The sequence below is a fragment of the Anguilla anguilla genome, chromosome 19, assembly GCF_013347855.1.
Source record: "Anguilla anguilla isolate fAngAng1 chromosome 19, fAngAng1.pri, whole genome shotgun sequence".
Lineage (NCBI taxonomy): Eukaryota > Metazoa > Chordata > Actinopteri > Anguilliformes > Anguillidae > Anguilla > Anguilla anguilla.
This window is the reverse complement of record NC_049219.1, coordinates 14318927-14344986: the sequence shown is the minus strand read 5'-3', so window position 1 is coordinate 14344986 and position 26060 is coordinate 14318927. Positions and strand designations below refer to the sequence as shown.

General features: G+C 48.4%; 2 protein-coding genes across 4 annotated transcripts in view; both read left to right on the top strand.

Annotated features, from left to right (window-relative positions):
* Positions 1 to 18907, top strand: part of LOC118219369 (fibulin-1-like) — a 27009-nt gene extending 8102 nt beyond the window's left edge. Inside the window, exons 7-17 of one of the 2 annotated variants that reach the window (XM_035402494.1) lie at positions 140 to 277; positions 741 to 878; positions 1325 to 1468; positions 1982 to 2107; positions 2357 to 2482; positions 2961 to 3080; positions 3625 to 3756; positions 4227 to 4350; positions 9939 to 10084; positions 10680 to 10814; positions 18025 to 18907. In XM_035402494.1, the coding sequence (XP_035258385.1) occupies positions 140 to 277; positions 741 to 878; positions 1325 to 1468; positions 1982 to 2107; positions 2357 to 2482; positions 2961 to 3080; positions 3625 to 3756; positions 4227 to 4350; positions 9939 to 10084; positions 10680 to 10814; positions 18025 to 18164 (1469 nt within the window). In that variant the 3' untranslated portion in view covers positions 18165 to 18907. Of the gene's footprint in view, positions 1 to 139; positions 278 to 740; positions 879 to 1324; positions 1469 to 1981; positions 2108 to 2356; positions 2483 to 2960; positions 3081 to 3624; positions 3757 to 4226; positions 4351 to 5666; positions 8235 to 9938; positions 10085 to 10679; positions 10815 to 18024 lie in introns of those variants that run through there. The other variant, XM_035402496.1, reaches the window with a different exon arrangement.
* A 3678-nt stretch (positions 18908 to 22585) lies between these two features.
* The window catches only part of atxn10 (ataxin 10), a 35048-nt gene continuing 31573 nt past the window's right edge, over positions 22586 to 26060 (top strand). For both annotated transcript variants that reach the window (XR_004763673.1, XM_035402182.1), the window contains exons 1-2: positions 22586 to 22745; positions 23122 to 23313. Coding sequence is in view for 1 of the 2 variants with exons in the window: in XM_035402182.1 (XP_035258073.1) it covers positions 22615 to 22745; positions 23122 to 23313 (323 nt within the window). In the remaining variant the exon portion in view is untranslated. The remainder of the gene's footprint in view (positions 22746 to 23121; positions 23314 to 26060) is intronic.

The following is a 26060-nucleotide window of genomic DNA, read 5'->3' as shown; positions in this document are numbered from 1 at the left end:
GATGTGGTCGTGTGAAGAGAGGGGGGGACAGCCCCATTGTCTGAGAGGTGCAATGAGTCGTGATTGGCGTGTGTGCAGAAAGTGACAGCTCTCTCCTCTGGGCTGTGGTTGGTTGTTGACTTCTCGCGTCCCCTCCCAGATATTAACGAGTGCCTGGTGGGGTCCCATCGCTGCCGCATGGGTGAGCGCTGCATCAACACGGTCGGGTCGTTCCGCTGCCAGCGTGAGGTCAGTTGTGGAACCGGCTATGAGCTGACCGACAACAACAACTGCAAAGGTGAGCCACGGTGCCCCCTGGTGGGCGGGCATGGAATTGCTCACATTCTGGTTTTCAATTTGTTTTTGTGAGTAGCTGTGCAACATTTACATGTAAGCAGTTAGCATATGCTCTCATCCAGAGTGACAATTTGCTGCTTGTATATTATGTGTACAAGTAGCAAATTGGTTTGAGGATGCAGTGCTATATGTTGCACAGGCTGGCCTAGTAATCCCATCATACATACTCATTGTTCAGTGTCAATTGAGCCAAGATACACTGTATAACAGGGATCAGCAACTCACGGTCCTCGAGGGCTGCTGCTGGTTTTCCACTCTCCCTTGGCCTGGGAGTCAGGTGTGAAGACAGTCTGGCCAGTCAGTAGCACTAGTTACCCAGGAGAAACGAAAGCCAGGGCTGGATTTGGATTTGAGGGCCAGAGTTGGTGATCGCGGCTGTATAAGGAAACCTTGCCCCCGCTTAGACATCGACGAGTGCCAGATCGGGAGCCACAACTGCGCGGCGCAGCTCGAGTGCCAGAACACGCTGGGGTCGTTTCGCTGCCGGCCGCGCTCCACCTGTGGCAGCGGCTTCGTCCAGGACGCCATGGGCAGCTGCATCGGTGAGTGGCGGCCATCTTGAGCTGGAACTCCTTTCCCTTTAGCCGTTTATCGCTGGCAGCTCCAGCTAGCATGGAGCGTTCTCACAATGTTGCCCGAATGTAGTGGCGATGCCCTGCTGAAAAATTCCAGCTGCAAGCATTAGGTGGACTCTGGCTGGTGCCAGCTCCTGCTCCTGCTGGATACCATCTAGAATTTGGTGTGACGGCGTGTTCGTACCAAGCTGGCCCACCAGCTGGACATGGTCTTGCCAGCACGGTTGCTACCTCAACCATCTTGTTGCCAGCTTTACCATCATCCAAACCAGCTGGACCTGCTTAGAAACCAGGCTGGAACCAAGCTGGAATTTCCACTGGGGTGTCATGTCATGGACAGAACATTCCTGTAACACTGCGGGAACAATTTTGCGTTTGAGGTGACGCTCCTCCTCGTCTCGCCTCTGATGCAGATATCAACGAGTGCCTGAGCCAGACCGGTCCCTGCAAGCCGGGCGAGAGCTGCATCAACACCGTGGGCTCCTACACCTGCCAGAGGAACTCCCCCAGCTGCGGCCGGGGCTACCACCTCAACGAGGCCGGCACCCGCTGCGTGGGTGAGGCTCCCCTTCCTGTGTGTGGAGCGGCACAGGCTGTATGTAGAGTGGCACAGACTGTTTGAGTGGCACAAACTGTGTAGAACTGTATAGACTGTTAGTGGAGTGATACAGACTGTTTGAGTGTGGCACAGACAGTGTGTAGAATTGCTCATACTGTGTGTAGAGCAGTGTAGACTGTTTGAGTGGCACAGACTGTGTGTAGGGTGATGCAGACTGTTTGTAGAGTGGCAAAGACTGTGTGTAGAGCAGTGTAGACTGTTTGAGTGGCACAGACTGTGTGCAGAGTTTCACACACAGTGTGTAGAGTGGCACAGACTGTGTGTAGGGTGATACAGACTGTTTGTAGAGTGGCAGATTGTGTGTAGAGCAGAACTGACTATCTGTAGAGCTGTCCCCTCTCTGTGTGACCCATCACCCGATCACGCGCGTGAGCCGAATTTCGCTTGCAGCCGGACCAGCGGGAGGCGCGCGTGGCTAGCGCTGAGTGGGTGTGGTGGTTTCTTTCCGCAGACATAGACGAGTGCAAGGGGCCCGGCGGGCCCTGCGAGGGACACGGCTGCATTAACCTGGTCGGGTCCTTCCGCTGCGAGTGCAGGACCGGCTACAGCTTCAACAGCATGAGCAGGGTCTGCGAAGGTGCGATCACCAACATATGATCAAGCAGCCTGTTTGGAAACGGCATTCATGTGATTAGCATAAGGAAACAGCCGTGGACAAATATAGATAAGAAAAGCATGATGAATGCCGAAACGTTCGTGGAAACATTCTTACACACAGTTTACGATCAAATATGATCATATGGATGTTCCGTGAATGAATACTAATATGAACCTTTTTTAAAAAAATTTTATATTTTCTTTTTCCGCTGTCTGGTCTGACTTATAGATATCAACGAGTGCAGGCATTATCCAGGACGCCTCTGTGCACACAATTGTGACAACGTCCTGGGGTCCTACAAGTGCAGCTGTATGCCGGGCTTCACACTTTCCCTGGATGGCAGGAACTGCGACGGTAAAGCCGCTTCACCCCTCGCCTCACACAGACACAGTTCACCTGTATGTTTCTTCTGATCTGGTCAGGTGACCTGAGCTCTTGCATTAATGGTGCTGCCTTAAGGACTATTAGTTCTGATGACCATTTATTGGATTTCACAAAAGAAGACAGAGGTAGCCAGGTGCTATGAACATATCACTTGGCTATTTGTTCATATATGGTCTTATTGAACAAGCAAAACCTATCCTGATGTTTTTACGAATTTTGAAATTCCGCGAGGGCAGATATTTTTGGTCCCAAAATGAGGAAATGTGCAGGAAAAAGGGGATGTCTGGTCAGCCTGCTATTACAGGAACAATTAGTGATCAGCATCTAGCGCTCTCTACTTAATCTACTCCCGCCATCCCGGCTGTTAGCTGGAGTGCGCGGCGATGTAGTGTAGATTTGAACATGAGTGTGAGGAGTATTAACTGAACTTAACTGCCGCTCTGCGCAGATCTGAACGAGTGCGAGAGCAGCCCCTGCAGCCAGGAGTGCGCCAACGTGTACGGCTCCTACCAGTGCTACTGTCGCCGTGGATACCAGCTCAGCGACACGGACGGCAACACCTGCGAAGGTAAGGCTCAGGTATTTGCAGTAGTGGTGATGTGGTCTGGAGCTAGCTCTGGGTTGGAGTGGATAGAGAGGGATGCAGTTCCACGTGGGATTTATTCAGTTTCCATCTACATAGATAGCCAGCTTATACAAGACTTCAGGTTACATTATATTGCATTATGGGTATTTACCAGACCCTCATATTCAAACCAACTTACACAGCCGACACAGGTTTTATATAGTATCCATTTAGACATCTGAAGCAATGCAGGTTAAGTACCTTGCTCAAGGGTACAGCAGTAGTATGCTACCTGGGAATCGAGTCTGCAACCTTCAGGTTACAAGGGCAGCTCCTTAACCATTATATGACACTGCCGCCCTGTATAAGTTGCCTTTGACAAGAGAGGGCATGTAAAAATCAAATGAAATGTAGCTATAATTCTCATATCAGGTGTATCAGATTTCATAGTGTACCACTGTGTAACACAATCCTGCTTCCGATCCACTCCTAGTTCCCCTGTGTTCGTGCCCCTTTTTTCAATTATTATTATTTTTTACCTCCACAGATATCGATGAGTGTGCTCTACCCACCGGCGGCCATATCTGCTCCTACCGCTGTCACAACTCCCCAGGGAGCTTCCACTGCACCTGCCCGACCCCGGGGTACACCCTGGCCCCCAACGGGCGCAGCTGCCAGGGTGAGGCCTTCGTGCACCCACCTCCCCGCATGGCAGGATTCAGAAATGCCATCCATTCCACTGGGCTGATGCCCACACCTCTGTCCTACAAGAATCTTGTTACTTTCTTGTCTCATTAAAACTTAATTCCCACCATCTACCCAGTCTATTTCTAACACTACAAAAAAGTCTAACAACTTCTAACCGTGTCTTGTAATGAGACTTTTTTAAGTCTGAAGAAATTTTTTTCTCTTAAGTAGATGATATTAGCTTGTTTTAAGCTTTTTGCTTGACAAGAGAAATTGTCTTAATGCATTGGGAAATCTTTAGAAGTGAAACTCTCCCCCCTCTTTGTATTAAACTAAAATGCTTGTTAAGATTGACATATTTTGGGGGGTTTTGCAGTGAATTCATAAGGATATTGCCATTTCAGGAATATAACACCGTTCACTCCTGTGTGACTGACCAGCCCTTTTGTCCCCGGTCTCCAGATGTAGACGAGTGTGTGACAGGACTGCACACCTGCCTGGAGACGGAAAGCTGCTTCAATGTCCAGGGGGGCTTTCGCTGCCTGTCCTTCGAATGCCCCCCCAACTACCGCCGTGCGGACGAACCGTGAGTACCTGGTGGGGGAGGGGGGGGGGATTCAGACTTCACTCTAAATCACCTGAAACACACCCCCAGAGATGTCCAACCAAACAGCTGCAGTTACATCTACATCCCCAAGGATGTCCTAACAGTTACAGTTATAAGTTATTAGTTTTTTTCACACAAGACTCCTCCTCCCCCTGGAATTTTCTGTGGTCAGTCATTCATTCAGTTCCATGGTTTCAGAGCCACTTGGGGTCAGAGGTCACAGGGTGTGTTCAGTTGGTTCATAAGAACACAAATCCTCAAAGGCTTTTTGATGGTAGATGGTGAGATTTTAATCACAATAATGTCTCGTGTCAGGCTGATGGTGCCAAGTGGTCAGTGTGAGGTTCCCTGACTCTATTTGATGATGATGATGATGATGATGATGATGATGATGATGGTGGTGGTGGTGGTGGTGGTGGCAGTTGTGCAAATGGCAGTTAGTTGGTCTGTGCGGCCCTGTCAGCAGGAGGGAGACGTTGCCGTGCCTACAGCAAGAGTGTGCTCATCATATTGTTGTAGCTCTGTCCCAGGTGCTTGGGTTTGCTGAAGGTAAACCTTCCAGAGCCTCCACACTGCTTGAGAATCTTTTTAATCTTGTGAGCGCAGATTTACACTGTGCACCCCCCGCCCCCCTGCCCCTCGCCCCGCACTGCCCCACACCGCCCCACACTGCCCCCACCCCCAGCAATGTTATGCATGTGGACTGATGATGCAAATGCCTTGCTGTAGAGCATGCCAGAATTAAAGGAATGAACAGTTCTTGAGAAAAGCAGCACTGTCCCGTGCTACATTCATGGGTTTCACGCGACGTCACACTGCAGCTGTCTTGAGCGAGGTCTTAATGTGGGAACCTCGAAATGAGTCAACAGTGCGGCCCCCTTGGCCATTTTTGGACAAGAAAACAACATTTTGGGTAGAAACTTTTTGGAAATTTTGAAATTTTTTTTTTTTTAGAAAAAAGGTATTTTTTTTCCTGGGTATTTAAATGTGACATACCTGTGTATGCGTATTGTATGTGTTACGCTTGAACAGTGACGTGTGTGAAACCGATGAATGCCTCATTAATTATGGCTGATCCTCCACCGCCCAGTAGATGACAGTGTGATGCTGGCCTGGCAGAAGAAGCACACAGAGCAATTTCTCACGTTCACTGCCCTCTCCACCCCCCGCATGTTGTGCGCCGCACAGAACGTAACTCTTGTCTTCTCTCTTCTCTGTTTGTTCTTCTGTTCGTCCGTGCGTCCCGTCCCGTCCCGTCTCTCTCTCCGTTCCCCCTCTCACCGTTTCTCTTGCAGTCGTTGCGAACGCTTTCCTTGCAATCAGACTAGCGAGTGCCTGGCCTTGCCTCTGAGAATAACCCACTACTACCTCACGTTCCCCACCAATGTCCCCGTGCCCGCCAACGTCTTCCGCATGGGCCCCTCCAACTCCGTCCCCGGCGACGTCGTCCAGCTGGCCATCGTCGGCGGCGACGAGGACGGCTTCTTCGGCACGCAGAAGCTGAGCTCCGGCGGCCTGGTGGTGCTGCAGAAGCCCGTCGCCGAGCCCCGCGACTTCCTGCTGTCCGCCGAGCTGAAGCTGCAGCGCTACGGGACCGTCAGCTCCTACCTGGCCAAAATCCACGTCTTCGTCACCCATGACCAGTCCCGTCTCCCCCACAGCCTCTCCCCGCTCTGAAGATCCGTTTAGCTGTGCCCCCCCCCCCCCCACCCCCCCCCTTTTTTATGAGTTTAATTGGTCTTTTCCATGTTGTATACTAGTCCTTGAACAGGTCGCATGTGTTTTATAATCATATAGGCCACTAGATGGCGCCATAGGACCATGTAAGACATTGCGATCACATGACCTGCAGTACCCCCCAATATTTTATAAGCCTTTTGAATTGAATGTGTAAGGCTGTAGCATATATATGTATATATATACATGCATACATATATAATAGGGCTATATATATTGTCATCTTTAATTGTATTTTTTTCTATTAAAACTAAAACTAGACTCTACACATATGCAAATCAGTTTACTCACATTTCATGAATTCTTTTGCCATTTCACCTGAAACTCATATTTTTTTGTGATCTGACACTATGAACAATATGCATTTGTTTTTTGCTAACTGTCCTTTTAAAAATGAATGAGCAAATTAATTGAGTGGAGGGTTGATTTGGAGGCCGGGGTGACTCTAGGTCATGACACTGGAAGGCTCCGGAAGTTTCTATTCATATTCAGGCCTCATCACTCCAGTGCCTTGTGTGGCCAGGAGTCCTATGAGGTGGTGCAGAGTTGGCATTCAGTGTTGCCCAGGGCAGGGAGACCGTTGGGTTTTTCGGCTTCAGGGTTAACAGAGACGGTGGCCTGCTGTGTGCGTTTGGGTTAGTTGTGCATCTCATTGGGGCGGGGGTGCTCCCAGACTGAGGCACAATATTTCAGCTAAGGTGACAAGCCAACAATTATTGCCGGGCATTCCAAATAGGGTAGAAAATAATTACGGAGATATAAAATCGGTAAAAGACCTGAAGGGACCAAATGTGGATGCAGTTAAACATATAGAACATTTTAAAATATATTCATTGCGTTATGACGCTCCTCCTTTCAGTTAATTACTCAAACCAGGACAGCAGCGTAGAGCTATAGCTACCTATCGCTGCCAGTCACTGTTGGGCTGAGTATCCGAGATCCCATCCTCTGAAAAGCAGTTACCTCACTGCTCACAGTGTTCTTTATTGCTCTTTTTCATGCTGTTCCATGCCTTGTTTTGCATGGATTTGTGCCAATGCCCTGGGTTTGGTACCCTGGTGTGAAATGGCTGTTTTTATAGAGCCCAGAGGGGTGCTATGATGTCAGCGAGGTGGAAGAGGTGAGGTGAGGTGTTTCTTTTCTAAATCGCTGGCAGTCACTGTAAAGGGAAGCAGGTAATCAATAAATTCCTGACAGTATAGCTGAGTTTCGCTGTTGCTGCTACTGTAAAACTTTTCTGACAGTCCTGTCGTTCCGGAGTAGATCGCACGTGCTGCATTACCCAATGAGCACATGGAAGCCAATCAGGTGCTCTTCTCCTGGCTGTACGGTCAGCTTTTTAGCTTGATTAGTTCTGTGTCCTGTGTGGCATCATACTTAATATGATCCGACAATATTATAAATGTATGATTGTCATTTTTGTCTTAAAAAAAAAAAAAAAAAATCTTTTTTGAAATGGATGAATTAATTGGATGAGAAATACTGTATGTGGCATTGCAGGATGCAGAATGATGTGTCAAACTTGTATTATTCCTATCTTTGTTTTTTTTTTTTGTTTTTTTACTGTGCTCATTCAACACTGGGAGGCACCTGCCACCTTCACGCAGGGGTCTGCACTGCATGGGTGCCATTAGCTCCCTGTAGACATTACAGGGCCGAACTGGGCCGGCGGTGAATGAAGCAGAGGGGTCTCTGTGTGAGAGACTGCGGGGCTGCAGTCCAGCCAATAGCAGGCTCTGAAAGACCACGCGAGGATACGCTAAAATTGCCCGAGACGCTGTTAAGTCGCCCCTCTCCTCTCCTCTCCGGCTGCGGCCCCCCCACCCCCCCCTCGCCCCCGCCTCGGGGCCCAGCCGAACCACCAGAAGAATACGGATGCACTTCTTGGGGTTGGGGGATGTGGGGATCTCTCGAAATAAAAACACGGTGTTCTTTTTTGTTTGTTTTTTTTTTACCTTCTGACATTGAGTTATGAGGAAATGGGTTCTGGCCGGTGGTCCTGACTGTTTGTGGCCGGGGCTACATCGCCGCTCGGAAAATGAATGATGTCCCCTCAGTATTTGTGTTGGGGCGTTATCAATGTGCAGACCATAAATAATAATAATAAAAAAATACGTAGTGGACTGGAAGACGTGTATCCAGCGATCTGTTTTTCTTTGCGGTCTGGTATTTGGTTGGGTCCGGGAGGGCCAACGTGAGCCCCTTTCGAACGGAGATGGAGGAGGGGTGGAGTACGATAGGTCTGTACTAAAGAAACTCTGGGGTAATTAGACGTCCGCTTGCTGCCCCGCCTGTGATGTACGTACCCTCGCGAGTAGCCGTCCGCGCCCCGCCCGCTATTTCCTCGTAAATTCAAGCCGCTCGGCTTGTGCCGTCTGACTCTTTGGAGCTGGATCTCTGTGCTGCGCAAAAAAGTCGCGGTCTTAGGGACTAGAGGAACATTTTGCGGCTTTTGGCCCTGACCAAAGTAAAATTTGGACCGACCCAGTAATTGCTAATTACAAAGCCCCTACCCAGCAGTGGCTTGACGTGAAGTCAGGGGCGCCCCTCTCCAGGAAAGCACTCTGAAAGCGGAACGCAGCCTCGAAGACGCAGAGAAAGATTGCCGGTAAAATACAACACTGCAGCCAGAAGCTGTGTTATGACTTCATTCTGATAAGATAGATGTTTGCTTGCGGTTGATTGGTCAGGGGTCCATTGTTCACATTGTTCTGCAAAGAAGTTTTCACCAATTTTTGGCCCGGTTCACACAGAACATCTGGCCTGTTTTGTTTGAGGTTGAGGCTACCAGTTCTTCCCTCAAACCCCCCCCCCCCAAATTCACCTCCCCTGTCCCCCAGCTCTGACCACCAGCTCACCCAAACATCACTCCCTGCCCACAATGCAGTTGCTCCTGACAACACTGAAGGAAAGCCGCCAGGCCGTAATCATCTCTTTTTGGAAGATTCCGGATTCTTGGCCCAGCTTGTCGTTGGCCGGTCTCTCACAGACTGGGGATGAGCGCTTGCCCTTGCGTTCATGAAATAACCCCTGGGCCCAGTAATCACAAAAAGAAAAGAAAAGAACATTTTTATGGACAAGATTGAGATATGGACAAGGGACACCTGAGCCTAAATGAGCACTCCTACTGCAAGACGCTTTAGAAATATGGTCCCTGGTCGATAGATCAGATTGAGAGTTTCAGTTAGATGCCCGGCAAACACACAGTTAATAACACGAGTGGGGAAGACTCCTGTTTCTCCTGTGTGACACGCTGATTTGGTTATCAAATGAACAAAACCTTAAATAATCCAACGAGGACAGCTCTCTATCTGTTCTCTGTTCACTTATTTATTCCTTCTTAGGATTTAGGGACCTTTGTAATCCCCACGACTATAAATCCTGCCCTGCTGGATTATGGGATGTTAGTCTGGGACGGTCGACAAATCAAAAGTATTTTCTTGTCCGGACCGTAGATCAAATTTAGCGGTGCGGTGGTATTTCATTCTTCAGAATGAAAATATGAAAACCATGAATGGCATTCAGAAGCCCTGACAAAAATGCCCCGCAGTGTGTTTCTTGGCTGCGTGCACTTTTACTACTATTATTATTTTCTTTCCCCCCAATACATTGTTTCACTTGAAGCACAGCATCTAATTTGCCTGTCTTTATTCCCCCCAGATGCTATATTGCTGGTGAGCCCTTTCATTGTATTTTGCAGTGTTTACTGTTTGTTGTGCTGCGTGTGTTTCCTGCTATTCTCCCGTTGTGTGTTGTTAGCCCGTTTGTTTGCTTTGCCTGCTCAAAAGTCGGCTCAGAAGTTAGAAACCCCCCTGTTTGCGTTTCCCCAGGAGGCCCAGGATCAGCCGGTCTGACACCGTCCGCTGCGTCAAGTCCTGCCTGCCCGCCAACGCCAGCTGCATTTCCGATCCCGTCCACTCCATCTCCCACACCGTCATCTCCCTGCCCACGTTCAGAGAGGAGAGCGTCCTGGAAGGTGGGGCGTGCCGAAAAATATCAGCAGGCCCTGAACGCCTGGTTATCGATGGCCACCGCTCTGATTACTCTTGTTGTTGTGTTCACATCCTTTTGCATCCATCCCCAACTAATACAGGTTGCAGGGAAATAAATATGCACATTTAACTTTGTGTTTTTTTTATTTAAATATGCACATTTAATTCACTGGAAAGAGCTCAGCTTGAGTTTGATTTGAATAGTTTGCACATTGAGACATTCAGAAGCTGCAGTTTAGTATGCATTTCATGTTCAGTACAGTCTCATGTTTTAACACAATGATTCTGTTGGTTTCCCGCAAAGCCGTCGCAAGTCTGTTCAGTATTTATAGGCCCTCAAGAGCGCCATTGTTTTTTAACCGAGTCGCCACCATGTCCTCCCCTGCAAATCCTTCTCCGAAAAAAGGGGTTTGTCAAATAAAATAGAATTCATGCCTCCTTTAATTTTATTGTTTTTTTTTTCTTTCCTGCTCTAAATTGGCCGAGAGTCTGGCCAAGAAATTCAACCGCAAAAATACAAGGGCCCTAAATTATTATTTTTTTTAAAAAGTCTTGTTTCTTGTTGTGGTCTCCTAACAGAGATAGTGTTCCTGAGAGCCGTGCATCCGTCCCAGGCCTTCTCCCGAGAGTCTGACATCATCTTCGACATTCAGGAGGGGAACGGCCTGGAGGCCTTCGACATCATCAAGCGGCACGAGCACGGCATGGTCGTGGGTGAGTGTCCGTTCGCCTGCGCCCCCGTGCCCGTCCCGTCTGGGTTCTTCCAGGTCTGGGTTAGTGGGGCGGCCTTTTTTTCGGCCGTGTTACAATAACGGGGGACCGTGAATCTCGATGGGGCGTCGTCCCGCCCCCCCCCACCACCCCGTGCCTCGCTCTCTGGGAATTGAATTTGGTCGCAGACAAAGAAGCGGTTTTCTGACCTAATTTCGGCATTAACGAAAAAACCTCCTCTTATTCGCAAACCAAAGGCATATGTCTGCGCTGTGTGAGAGCTCTGGTGGGGAGGAACGAACGGCATTTTGCTAAAAAAGATGAAGTCTCCCGCTTGGATGTTTTGTGTGAATTCAGTGCGTTTAGCATTTTTGGTGTTTGCTCCCCGGTGGCATTTGTGCATTTTCTAGCCTTGCATGCCATCTTCCCAGAATGCATTTGGCCTTTTGGGACCAAGGGGGATTTCATCCAGCTAATGTGCGGTGTGGTTTTCAGCTTTAAAGCCAACTTGCTGTGCCGTTTTCTCAATGACCACCGTGTTGTTCTTACCCATGTGCGTGTGTGTGTGTGTGTATGTGTGCGTCCACACACCAAGTTTGTGTGTGCCTGTCCTTTTGTTGACCAACGGTCTTTGGTGAAGAAGCTGAATGATTTTTTAATCTCTGGTGTTGCCTGAGTAGGAGTTTGATCAGGAGAAGGGCGTTTGGGGCTCGTCAGAGCTATAGCACAGGGAACAGGAAGATGAAGAGAAGTGTGTCTGAATGAATATGTGCGTAAATAGCCTCCTTTCAGTTTCTAATACACTTCTTTCAGTTCTCACTCTTTTCCCACTCCAGGGGGAAATGTTGATTGCGGGACCACACGCCGACTGTATGCTTGAGTTCCCCCCCCCTCTCCCGCGAGGTTATTGTTTAATTCAACATAATGGCTTCCCATTGGCTGGCGCTGCGAGACCGCAGAGCAGGCTGGAGCCGGGCGATGTCAGTCAGCGGCGCTCCGAGAACGCCATCGGCCGGTCGGCGGGCTGCCCCGTGCGGGACCCTAAACTCTCACCGCCTTCCAGACCGCCGCGGTGATGTCATGCGTCCCTCCGAAAAAAACAAAAAAAACGAGCGTCTGCGTGCGCAGAAGTGGTCCCGGCCGACGCCATTCATGTGGCGGGCCGTATTGTTACATTACCGCATTACCGCCGGAGCCCTCTCTGTGTCTCCTCTTACATTAGAGCGGTTAGAGTCGCGCGGCCACATCAAAGGCGGCCGCTGCCTTTGTTGCGATGGAATGTCACATGAAAGGCGGCGTCTGATTGGATGCGGCTCTGGCATAGCAGCGCGCTTGGCTGAGAAGGCCGACGCCCCACATCAGGCCCTCGTTTCAGTGGCCCCACCGTCGGGGTGTACCCCGGTGCCCCAGCTGGCACACAGCTGTGAGGCTGCGTGGCATCGCTGGTGCCCACCGAAAGCCCAGATCAGGATTCGCACCGCTGGCGATGGTGGCCGTCATCATTGTGCTTAAATTAGGAACCCAGAACATTTTCCTCTGCTGTTTGAAACCAATTAAATACATTTTTGGAACATTGTGAATTTCAAATGCACTCCGTTGTGCATTTTGGTCAGAGATTAACTATCTTAATCAATAGATACTGAAGGGAGGAAGGCCTCTTGGCCAAGCACATCATAGCAGAAATAGTTTAACTGTCTTTAAGAAGCGGCAATGCAGAATAGCCTGTTACTGTTAGGCTTTTTTCCCCGCCAAACGTCAGTCATAAAGGCATAGAGTTCAGAGAAGCTTCTGGGTGGCCAGGTGGGTATCTTATACTAATAATAATAATAATAATAACAACAATAATTCTTAGATTTTTCAAGGTCTTATTATACCCTCTCAATCCCTGGCCTCGACATAGTAGCACATCAACTCAAAGAAAACATTTCTCACATACCTGTAATTGAACACAGTGCTCATCAGATATATATTCGGAAAGACAAATAAGGGAGGTACGCATTACTCACAGACTGTCATCCGCCATTAAGGCGGAATTGACGGCACTTGTTTGTTCAGTTACGATAACAGATCTGATGTTTTTGGCACCTGTGATGACATATTTTATTCTTTTTTTTTTTTTTTGCTCCCGTTCTGAAAACAGCACAAGTTATTTCGGTGTAAGGTCCAGGCGGACGTAGTGTTTTTCCCCCCTGGAAAGGGACACATTGTGAACAGGGACAGCTCCCACCAACAGCGTTGTTTTAATTCACCCTCTCCCGAGAGATTGAGTACACTGAGGAACATTTTTATATTTTTTTCCCCCTCATCTCCACCCAAACGATTCCCAGTTTAACTACGATGAGCTCATGTCCCCATGCCACGAGTCCACAGAGTGTCCTGGCTGCCCCAGAGCTGACACTGACCCGCAAAGTCGAGATTTCACGGAACGGGAACTGCAGGAGGAAGAGGTCCCGCTGGCCAAAAAAAAAAAAAAAGGTGGGCGGGGAATTGAGTACCCCAAAAAGGCCTGGACCCAGCCTGACCCTGCAGGCTGCAGCCGGTCCTGGAACAGTGTGGACCCTGGTGTTCAAAGAGGAGACCGAGCTGAGAGAGGAGGGGGGGGGGGGGGTAAAAAGAGCAGAGCTCCGCTCTTTGAGGCGCCCAGACGACAGTGTGCTCTTGCGGTCAGCGCCGGTCCCGTTCATGTTGGGACGGCTCTGTGATGTCATTTTGCGTTTGAGCGAAAAATCTGCGGAGTACACCGTGAGCTCTGTGCGCCGGAGGAATGCAGCCCCTCTGTGGTCCCGCCAAGTAGCGCCGGCCACCCCCACCGCGGTCCCCTGGTGGAATTTGGGCCTTTGGTGCTAAGAGTCTGGTGGGTTTTCCAGAGCGTGGCAGGTGCAGCGGAACTTGGCTGCTACACCTGTGGCGGGTCCACCCACACTCCCCCACTCCAGCAATACCAAGCAGAGAAAAGTGTGTAGAAATAGACGCCGCAGAAGGGGGCTCCTGGAGTTGAAGACGTGGAGGAGAGCGTATCGTGCCGTGACATCGTCAGACGCCGCAAGGCTCCAAACCCACAAGGAGTCTGCGCTTGTCAAAGGCGGGATTACCGGAGATAATCAAAACAGTGTAGTCCCCGCAATGGCCTCCCCGGGTGGTCTGGCAGCCGACCGTCTCCATCGCCACGCGGACAGATAGCACACGCGTGACACGACAGGGCCGCCTTAACCCTTCCAGGTGTGACATCACAAGTGTGTGATTAGAATGTTCTTGACTGCAACGGACTGGTTGGCGGCGAGGTGGCAGTTTGTAGATAAAATTCAAACCTCAACAGATTTTTGTCTTCTGACAGCAGCAGAGAGATTCCTGAGCAAAACATAAATCCGGCAAAGCGTTTGCAAAGTTTGAAAACCAAGAAGTTGGTGACAGCATGGTGGTTGAACCTAGTCCCAGTTAATAAAACTTGCTGATTTTTTTTGGCAGCCCAGTATGTTCAAGGTATTGACTTTCAACTGTTGTGCATCTCCAACAAAAAAATCCAACTTTCACATTTAATTAAATAGCACCATCTTCTGAGGAGTTCAAGTCTTGATTCTTTGAAAGTGACCAAGATGTTCTTGTTCACTTGTGGTTGTCATAGTGCTTTGCAGTGGCAGTGCCCTTGTGCTGGGATCCCACTGGTCAGTTCAGCGACCTGTAATTGTACATCATCGCTAATTGACCTTAAAATACCGAACCACGCAGCTACCACACAGTCGTGTGTTACTTGCGTCCCTACGGTGTGGTGGAGGGATGCTTTGAAAGGTTGGCCAGCTACACAAACAGGGGCTGATGGAAAAGAAGAGATGGGGTGCCCCAAACACACAAGAAAGTCATCCCCACCCTCCTCTTGCCCTCCCCCCTCGTAGTCCTCAGAGGTTAACATCACAGGGCTTTCTCACGGAGAGCTGGAACACCGCGGGCCTCGCTGGAAACCAGCGTAGGCCTTTATTGCGCTCAGCGCGCAGCGAGCAGCGGGCCAGCGTGTCATTATGCCATACTGTGGTGAGGCCAGTGTGTTCTTTTCATTTGTTTTGGTGTTAAACCCGTTCATTTTGGATTTTGTCATACAACGTCCTCCCGGGGCTAGCGAAAACCATAAAAACCCAGAAATTGCACTGTTTACTTGTAACCCTTCAATACTGCAGCCCGTTCCCTGGCCTCGGGGGGAATGACAAACGCTCGCTGGCGTTTTGTTTAGTTTCGTTTTTGCGGCGACGCGTTCGCCTGTAACGTGCACTTAGAGCTATTTTCTACTTACGGGTTGGCCTGGGGCGTGCGGGAGAGAGTGCGGGCTCTGCCTGTGAGTGTGTTTGATCCGGGGCGTGAGATAGTGAGGTCACTGTCCCCCCGATTCGGGATTCACGGAAAGGGAATGTGAGCGGAATTCTCATGCGGGGGGACGTCCGTGTTTGCCAGCCTGGCCCTGGTGGGGAAAAGGCGGGCACTGCATGTCCCAGACCGTGCATTATTCCAGGGTGTGTGTATTCTGGAGAGCAGGGCCACCGATGCAATGTAATTCCGCAGAAAGATTGGAATCTTTTGTGTTCTCTTGCCCGATCATCTGAACTAAGTTGGGAAAGGTGTCTCCGACCCCTGGACGGCTGCTCCAGGAGCTAATGGCTGCGGTCACACCCCCCCTCTTTCATCCCTAATCTGTATTTATGGGGGACTTGTTTTTCGGGTTCTGGGATGAATTTACGCCCCGGGGCTTGCGATTCCCGTTTGCAGGACTGCGATAGTTTGCGCATGTTGCAGAAAGCATTTGGGTCTTGGTGAAAAAGATTTCGACAAAACACATCAGCTGCCGCTGAGAGCTGTATCGGAGGGGGAGCGCGAGTGTCTGGGGAGGGCGGGGCAGGTCAAATTCAGGCATATGCGAAAGAGTACATATTTATTTATTTCCGGTTATCATAGCCATTGGTGCTTAAAGTCCCGACTGGTACGTATTTGGATGTGTTTAATGGAAATGGACACTAGAGGGCTCTGCATGCAATACTGGAGTGAAGGTGCTTCATCTTCAGACCTTCACGCTTTGGCAATCTGACAATGAGAACGCATTGAGAGAGAGCGCCACATTTACAGAGACCCTTGTGCACACAGAACACTTCCTTTGCTAAATTTCAAACCAGGATTAACAGTGAGGATTTTTTAAAAAAACTGTAATTATCTCAGTAAAATTTTCCCTTATTTAACTGTTGCAATCTGTATAGACCACAATCTGTAGCAGTATGTGCATTGCATTCAGTGAATGATTCAATTTTCATTTCTTTCTTGAGGACAGACGATATTGCTGAAGAGCTGGTAAAGAAAGTGCTCATGCATGTCTGCTGAATTTCCTGCACTGATCGAAAATATCCTCTGTGGTTTAACCCAGCACCTTCAATCGCTGGTGATGAAAATCATTTCTCCAATGCAGACATAATCTATTTTTCTGTGTCTTTTTTTTCTTTCTTCCTTTCCTCAAAATGTTATTGCAGTGCTTTGTAAGTTCATGCAAAGTTTTCCTCTTTAATGGCATTCAGAGTTTTGGAAACAATACAAGACCGCTTTGGTTCCCTGAGTGTCCCTATGCAACAGAAACCCCAAAAAAACACAAAAACAAGTGGCAGACCCTGGCGCTGGGCCCCGTCCCGCCAAGTCGGGGTCTTATCGCGGCAAAATCTCGTGGCGCAGCCGTGAAGATCCGGTACGGGAGGCTCGCTTTCAGAGCTGCCAGAAATTAAAGATGGAGGTCATGCGGAATGGGGACACGAGCGTATGGCGTGACTGCAGCGTCTCTCTGCGTGGGACAGATGGGTCCTGTTCACCCTACGGAGAGGGTAGTACAGCCACCAGCCTGGTGGGAAGTAGAGTGGGGCGTGAGCTGGGGGCTGCGTGGGGGGGACGCTCCCCTTCTGGCCTCCTTGCACAGTCCAGACACGCTCACCTGGCTGATTTTAGGAGCACGTAGTTTTAGTGTCACCCGTCTGCTGCTTTCTGTTTCTGTCCTGTTTCTTTTTTTGCAGGGGGTTTAGTTAGAGTGTGTGTGGGTCTGTTTTGTATTCAAGCAACAAGCGCAAGCCTTTAGTTGTCACTGTTGTTGTTCCATTTTAGCAAGATTAGGATTTACTTCTTTTGTTTCCCTGCTTTAATACGAACATCATAATCCCCCCCCCCCTTACAGAGCTGCATGTTATTGGAAACCAGGTACTAATTTTCCTCAGCCTGTGTAGTGGTAGAGAACACAATACATCTCTGATGCCTAAGTATCATGCTGTGCATGTGTTAACGAAGGAGAGAAGGACAGAGAAAGAGAGAGAGATGGAGAGTGAGGGAGAGAATGGAGGAGTTGGCAGACTTTGAAATGAAGGGGATGGCGAGTGAGAGAGAGAGAATGGAGGAGTCACAAGACAGTGAAATGAAAGGTAGAGAGCAAGACAGAGAGCAAGAGAGAGTGATAAAGAGGGAAAGAGTGTGTGAGAGAAAGAGAGAAAGAGAGAAAGAGAGAGAGAGAGAGAGAGAGTGGATGGAGCAGTGGGGAGACAGTGCAGCGATTGTGCTTTCTGATTGCACTTTGGCGATGGCTGTTCAAACAGGCCCGAGTTAAAGTGTCACCAGCGCTCGCTGGAGAAGACGGGCCGCTGACAGCCTGTATAAACAGCAGGATTTTTTCTCTATGTAATCGCATGTTCACTTTAAAAAAAGGAGGGGGCTTCCAACAAATTCTTTGAGCATTTAGTAATTCTTGGTCTTGGTTATGGTTTTGTTTTCCCCACATAACTATGATGTAGGGTGTCTCATGTGCTTTGGGGCAGGGAAGGGGGTGGCTGGGCGGGTGAGTGGGTGGGTGGGGGTTGGGAGATGGAAGGAAACAAAAGCCAGATTCCCAAAAAAAGTGTCAAAAGTGGTCGCACCTCCCGATTGCTCATCAGCAGTGAACCACCCCTGTTAGCAGTGTCTGTGATGATCCGCGTGCGTCTGAACTATTTGTTTTATTCCGCCATGGCTTCTGTTGCAGACACTCCTGATGCCAGTTTTTGAATTTGAATCGATTTTGAATTTCACAATCTGGAAAAAATTGTAACGGTATTTTTTCAGGAAACCGCTGTGGGGCGTTTAAGCAGCTTGGCCCAGCGGAGGCCCGCCCTTCCCATGATCCTCGGCTCTAACGACAATCCCCTCCGTGTCTCCCTCCCTCTCTCTCTCGCAGGTGTGGTACGACAGGTGAGAACCATCACCGGGCCGAAGTACATCGTCCTGAAGCTGGCCATGAACTATGTGGTGTCTGGGGTAGTCTCTCATCGCAACATCGTCAACGTCCACATCTTTGTCTCAGAGTTTTGGTTTTGAATGTAGAACACCCACCGTCACACGCACACACATCCAACCCACCCCACCCCACCCAACCCCACCCCACCCCTGGCCCTCTTGATACTGACACCCAACAAATCAACCGCACCTACCCCCTTCACAAGCAAGAGGGTCGACCTGTACAGTGAAGAATGTGTTTTTGTTTTTTTTTTGGGTGGTGGGAGGGGGGCGGACAATGAAGGTAACATGCTATGCTCGGTTTGCCCCATGGCTTTTGTCATCTAGTGCCTGTTAGTGCCCTATTAGTGATGGATTCATTTAGCCCACGCAAGGCAGAGTTACAGTATCTTTGTAAAGGTGTAAAGAGATCGCTCTTTGGCTGCCATTAGTTTTCGCACTGCACGCCCTCCCCCTCCCCCCCCACCCCGTTTCTTAATGTCAAGCTAAGCCTTGAGCACTTTGCCACCGCAGTGAAAGCCTTTTTTTTTTTTTGGAAGCTGGCTCGGTATATACGAGAAGCGTTTGAAAAAAGGCAAACGGGAGAAGGAAGAGCTTGCGATGAAAAGAGGGGCGCTTGTGCCTGGGGTCTAGAATGTGAGAGCTCGATGTGAATCCAGAGAGGAGCACGGGAGGCGATGAATGAATAAACGGTCTGTATGTTATACCACCTCCTCTGGCTGTGAGAGAGCCTCTTTGCGCGTACTTGCCTTCCTGTTTCATATGTATCACAAATTTTCTGCCTGATGGCGTTATTAAATAAATGATTTGACATTTTATTATTATTATTTTTTTTAGCAGTGTGGTATTTTACGTACAACTGGGCAGAGAGAGGAATTTAGCCACACGTTTAAATTAACAGCACTCAGCATGGGCTTGGCCTGATGCTGTGCCAGTCCCAATACACTCACCGTTCGCCAGTAAAGTCAGCATAACGCAATACCCCCCCCCCCCCCCGCCCAATACTTTGAGGCATCGAAGAAACCGTTGAATGAGGCAATAAGTAAATTTCACCGCGAGGTTACCTTGAAATGATCCAGAGATAAAATATGCAGGGACGACAGCAAGGAAGCTTGATCGATTAATTTTCTTGTTCACCAGTAGCCGTTCATATGGACATCTTTTGGCTGCGTTCGTAACACATTGGTTGGGATGTCTCCACGTGACCTAGACTTCAAACTTGAGGGAATCCAAGCCATTGCTCATCTTTCCCTCAGAGTAAAGGGGAAACGTAGCCAACACAGAACGGAACAGATGTCAGCAATGACAAGAACCATGGGATACTAAGTGGTGTGGTACAGACTCTGAAAGCTAAGCAAGGCTGCAGAGACAATGGAAGTGGAGAATGGTCTCTCACTGTCCTGTTATTCTGCTCAGAGAGGGGTTAGTGGCAGTAGACTGGGTCTGCAATTGGGGGGTTTGTGTCTGACAGCAGAGTCCGTATGGTTAAGGCTGTGATTGGGCGTGACAGGGAGGGGGAATGACACGTCTTTCGGCTCAGAGACCCGTCCTGTCCTCTGGACTCATCCTACCGCCCTGTGGGTCATCCAGAAACGTGACGATCGCCCGCTGCGTTCATTAGAAACTGCTGCTGGCGTGCCCGGCGTGCTGGGAGCTGGTAACAGGACACCGGCTTCCAGCAAACGGGAACCCGCAGAAGCCGATGACATCAGCGGGCCTGGACAGAGCCGCGGAGCTGGGCCTGCAGTGCACTGGCGGCTCAGAGAGGCTGTGTGGGACAAGCCAAGCACTGGGGAATTTCTGTGTGTGTGTGTGTGTAGCGTGGTGTGTTTGTGTGTGTGTGTGTGTGTGTAGCGTGGTGTGGTGTGTCTGGGTGTTTGTGTGTGTGGTGTGTGTGTTGTGTTGTGTTGTGTGTGTGTGTGTGTGTGTGTGTGTGTGTGTGTGTGTGTGTTGTGTGGTGTTGTGTTGTGTGTGTGTGTGTGTGTGTGTGGGTGGGTGGTGTGGTTTGTGTTGTGTGTGTGTGTGGGTGTGTGTGTGCAGTGCGGTGTGGTGTTGTCTGCGTCTGTGTCTGTGTATGTCTATGTGTGTGTGTGTGTGTGAGTGTGTGTGTGTGATGAGAGGGGGCTTGGGCCTCACAGTGGGCACATCTGGAGTGAAAAAACGGAACTAGTCCTCCCCGTCGGGGCTCCGGCGGGTTTCGCTGCAGAGTGATGTCGTCGAGCCTCTAAGCGCCAGCGTCTCCGTGCCGATGGGGCGACGGTGGTCTGACCGGACTGGACTGGACTGGGCTGGGGGGTTTGACTGTGGGCAGTGCCAGCCTGCATCTGCAGGGGCACGTGCCACCCTGACACACTCACACACTCCTGGCTTTTTTTTTCCCTGGCCGCTTCCCCTGTTCCTCGCCGCAACACATGTTATAGGATATAAGCGAGTTCTTTTAATAAAATTTGGGTTATTTCATTTTTATTTCACAGACCACTGTTTCTCATTACTGAAAACACAAAAATGTTGCCTTCAGAGGACTGACAGAAGAATTACTTCTTTCCCCCCCTTTCTTTCTTACTGCTGTCTTCAAGGCTGCTTTTATACACGTGAGGAAGATATCAGGGAGGGATGTATTTACCGGAAGGTAGAAGGATATTAAACCTTTTCCCTCTGATGTCCCAGGACTGCTCATTCCTGCACAAGGCTGAGACTAAACGCTTGTGCTGATTTGCATAGTGTCCCATTAGTCGTATGGCCATGTCATTTTATGAATTTCTTGTAGCATTTTCTTCAATCAAGTCCATTATTTACTTGACACTATATCCTCCTGAGACTTGGAAAAAGAGTTTAAGCATTACATTTTTTTGTACATAATGCAAGTATCTTGGACATAGGAGGATAAAAGACGGACGGCTAACGTAGGTGGGTGCTGCTCTCCCTTCAGGACACACATTAGTGTAGAGTCTGACTGGCCATGAATCCCAGCTGCAGTCTTAACCATCTTATTCCAGAGCCAGGTTTAGCCACTGGCTGCATGTAAATCAATATGCAGCCAGTGTCTGAAAATACCTCGGCACTCATTGTAATTCTGAGGTTTTTTCAGCCCAGGAGCTCAGCCCTGAAGCTCGCACAGTAAAGAACGTTCTCGACTTGCTAATCTTGCTTTTAAAAAAAAAAAGAAATCCTAGACCTAAAATAGATAAGGACATCAAGTCATGAAATCTCCTTTCGTTGTAGGATGTGATCGATCATTCACAATTAAGTGTCATGTTCATAGTTGAAAGTATCAGGACATGAGGAATGAATACTAGCAGTGTATAAAGGAAAAGTTCTACTTGAATAGACCAACCGGTTTTTTTAACGCATTAAAAAAGTGCTTTATAGTGTGAAGCACTTTCTGTCGACACGTGTCCCCTTTTCTCTCTGGGAGGAACGGCGGCAGGCGAAAGTTGTGAAGGTGACTGCAGGTGATTGACAGGACCGACGCGGGGGCCAAGCGCAGTGTGACTGCAGACTTCCTGTTGGGACTCCTGGCCCCCGCAGGCGATTAGCTGTCGAAACAACAGGGCAATGACAACACTTCCCCCTGCAGGGCTTTGGCACAGCCCCGGTGACATCAGTGACCGGACGACCGCGTGGTTTCAGCTTTCTCTGCCGTGAAAACAACTGGGACTCCGCAGCGCCGGGACGGGGCGGGGGCGAACCGGTTTGTTTTGTCTTCGCCGTCGCGCGCGCCCCTCCCGCCGTCTCCCCGAAAGCCCGCCGGGCCGCCTCACGTGTCCTCACACCTCCAAGTGTCCACCGCGGGGGGACGTGAGCCAGGCCAGATAGATTCCACCGCACGAAGACTGGAAGTCAAGAAGTCTGCCTCAGTTTGGGTTTCAGTTTCGGGGAAACTATTACACACCAGTGTTATGATATGAGGTGTCAAGGCATCTAATTGTTTTGAACTTTCATTGCAGCTGCCCCCAGGACTTAACACGTGGAATTGTAAAATACACTGTATTGAAAACCGCATCGAAGTATAAACAAATTAACCATCACTTTCAAGTATTAGTAGTTAAATGAATATCACTGAAAATATGAGTAAGACTATAATAGCAGAGAGAATAAATATACCCCATCTCTACTATTGCCAACTTTTACATGTAACCATACTGCTTTATAATGAGGTAAATATTAAAGAGAGCCTGCTACTTCCCTATAACACCTGACTTACTGCTTGCATTTAAAATATACAACCCAAAGTGCAACACATCTTGTGCTAAGACAACAAAGATATTGCAAACAGTAAGTTAAAATGTCAAAAAGAATGTTTCCATTTCAGAGACATTGACAGTTTTTGAAAAACGCTGGTTATAATCATACATTGGTGCAGTTTTTCATTTTTATTTTATTGTGTAGTCCCCTCGGGAACTCGTAGATCACCGACATGTACGAGGGGTGTGTACTGTAGATCTTCAGTGGTCCCGCCCTCTTTGTGATGGTATCCAATAGCAGCAGGGAATAGAGTGGAACGGATGTTGTACCAGGAAAAATAACAAAGATGGCGGCGCCCTCTGAAAACATGTTGGATTTTGAAACAGAACTAAATGAAATGAGTGGAGGAGCTTTCACTCAGAACCACTTACAAATTATTCAAAATTTGACGAAGGCGTTTCGAGAGCAGGACTTTAGGTACAGTGGTGCTTTGTTATTTAAACTACACGAACGTACAATCTGGCTAGCTAGTTGACAGCTAGCATTAGCTAGCTATCTAAGACTAAATACAATTGGAAATGCTGTCAAGCTAACTACAGAAAGTAACAAATGCAGATATACTCGTGGGTTATAAGGTGGGATCTAGTGTATTTTTTTCTGAGTGATCTCTTTGCTTTGTTGGCCTGTGTCGAACCTATATCTTGTGTTCGTGCAATGAATCGTTTGCCGTGTGTCTTGGTAGACTGCTTGCTAGCATGGAAACTACACTTAATGCAGACGTGTTTATTTCCTTTGAGAAAATTAGCAAATAAATGGGTAACATTTCGCCATCTTTCCCTGCTTTCTTTTCCAGAGCCAACGCGGAGAAAACGGTCTTCCAGAATCTGGTGAAGGTTTTGACGCAGTTGTCCGATGAGATTCGTGCTTTGGACCAGCAGAGCCCTGCCGCAGAGTCGATGCGCCTGCGTCTGCAGCTGACGGCAGAATGCTTCAGAAGCCAACGCAACGCTGCGGTGCAATGCGCCCGCAACCAGTGCCTCATGAGGTATATCGAAATCTCTATTTAACAATAGCCTCTGTTTGTTGCCTGTCGTGCATGTATATCAAGGCAAACACTACATTCCCTTTTGTCAAGTTTGGGTTACAGACATGGGAATTTATGTACATGTGTGTCAGTTGTTTGACATGCTGGGCAGTCAAATAGTTGTATTGAACATTCCCTTTGTGACTTAAAGCGTTCATCCGACAACTCATTTCATAGGCAAACTTTTAAAAGCAAGTATCAGTGCAACAAAAATGACAGAGTATTAGTTTTACTGAACTTTTTTAGTTCTCTCCGGCATTGTCACAGCCTAGTTGTTTTGCATCCAGCTTGTCTTTGTGTATCACTTTATCTTTATTTAACCTTCCAGCAATTGCATAAATCCAGAGGTTGTCCCTCTGATGGCAATAAATGCACTGTCTTTGAAGCTGGCAAATAACCGTGAATAATGGCCATGTCAAAACAAACACTGGCACACTATGGCTAATAATTATAAATGCTTCAGATTTGCTTTTCAAAAGGGTCGGCCTCCTCCGTTTCTATGGACCTGGGTGAAATCCATCAGTATGTTTTTGTTTTGTTTTTTTTTCCGGTACCAGTCTGCACACAGGGAGTTAATGTTTAACCTTCCGGGCTTTTATTTTTTTTGTTGTACGGCAGAGCCTGGGTTGGATGGGCCGTTTGTAACCAGCGCCACTCCATCACCCTGCGCACTTGTGTCCGCGGCATTCCTCTGTCAGCCGGCTGATTTAGAATTCTTTACAGTGGCCACATTCCACCCCCCCTCCCCCCCCCCCCCGACAAAAGAACAAAGCCCGACCCAAAAACCTCCGAGCGCTCCTCCCGAGCTCTCATCACCGGTCCCCAAAATTCTCCCCCCTCCCGTCGATGGAAAAATGTCACAGAATGTGGGAATTGTTTGTTCACGTCGTGGAAAAAAGAAGGGAAGGGTTCTTTTCATGTTTTTTTTTTGTGGAGCGGTAGGTGGAGGAAGTGTTGCAAAGCAAAGTGATGTTATTAATCTGGGAAACCTATTTCTTTGTGTCCTGGGTTGTGTACCTTTCTCTGGCTTCGTACCCCGAGCATGAGGCGCTTTTCAGTCTGGAGGGGGGTGAAACCCAGGCTGCACTGCCACTTGTTAGAAGTGTGTTCTGGAAAAGAAAGACAACACTCTGGATTCAGTGAAGTGCCCGTCCATACAGTCCGACGCAATGTCGTACAGCTGAGATCATATATGCGTTTAATGAATTCTCTCTGTGCTTTAGGCCACACAGAGGAACTCACAGCCCGCATGTTGTCTGCCCCTGTGGTCCCTTATGTTAATGTGTGTTTTGTAACGGCTGCGGTCAACATTCTGTGCATTCTTATGACATCATTTTTAAACTCGGTGTCATTAAAAACAAAGAAAGAAAAAAAAAGACAATGAACAGAAACGAGAAGAAAAGGACTACCAAAACCCAGAAAGAGCGTGCTTTTTTTGTGAATTGTGCAGTTTTGTCATCAACGTCGGGTCTGCATTAGGAACTTTTAGTTTCGGAGCCCGCCTCTGTCCTCTGTCCGGAGGGTCGTGGTCAGCCCAGACTCAGACTTTTTTTTTGGTATTTCCCAAATTCCCCAACAGTGACTTCTCTGCATAGTCTTTAGTTTTGTGGCTCTCTCTCTCTCTCTCTCCCATGGAAAAATGAAGTCTGTGTAACCTACTGCACTTTTTTTGTGCGCGTCTTTGAGTGGGAATGAAAAATAGAATGGCTCTCGCTGATATTCTCCCCACCACAATTAAGAGCAGACGCTGCCTGTGTCTCGCTCGCTGCTCGAGTGCAGGCAGCTCGAAGGGTTTCTGTCTGAGGAGATGATCTCAGGGTTTGGCCAAGCAAAATAAAATTACGTACAATAAAATTTCAACAAATTGGGATATGAATGTATATTTATGATAATTTGATTTGAGGAAGTCTGGGCCCTCCTGTCATTTTTCCCCTCGGGTTCAGATTCATTCCTGAAGTCTGCAGATGCGAAGTTTGATTCTTGTCATTTGTGGTCTTTAGGATAAAGCCTAAAGTGTTTCAATGAAGCAGAAACTTAATGCATAGCAGAGATTTGTGTATGCCAGGAGGAGGTAAGTGTCTAACGGGGTTACCTGGTGACCTTTGACCTTTGAAAGATTCAAAGGTTTCTGAGTTAGATTCCTTTTCCAGGTCTGTGTTCACTATAATAATGATACGTTTTCATTAATTGCTGAGCGCACTCATACTGAAAGCAATTGTGTTGTGCCATGATCAAACAAATATGACCAGAAAAAAACCAATTGATCTTGTTTGGTGGCTCTCTAGTACCTGCAGATTTTTTTATCCGAGCATTTCAAAAAATTTGTCATGCTGTCATTTCAAGCAGAGTTGGTTGCAAAAGGAAGGCAAAGCATGGTTCAGCGGACTCTGTTGTATTCTGTAAGAACCTGCACATATAGGTCTATTTTGACCAATGAGCACTCTGCTGTTTTCAGAGCCACAAATATACGTTGTAGGTATTAGTTGAACTTCTAGTTTGTCTGGCTAATTACCAAGTAGTTAAACTGAGGGAAAGCAAGTTGTAGTTCAACAGCAAATTGAGCACATAATGTTTAGCGCGTATTTATTCTTGTAATGATTTGAAACAGGAAAGGAAAATACTGAAGTGGCTTATTTAAGCTCCTCTTTGGGGTTGCAGCGTTCTCCAATCAAAACGGAAACCTGTTTGTGTCTTGCCGCAGCGTGAGA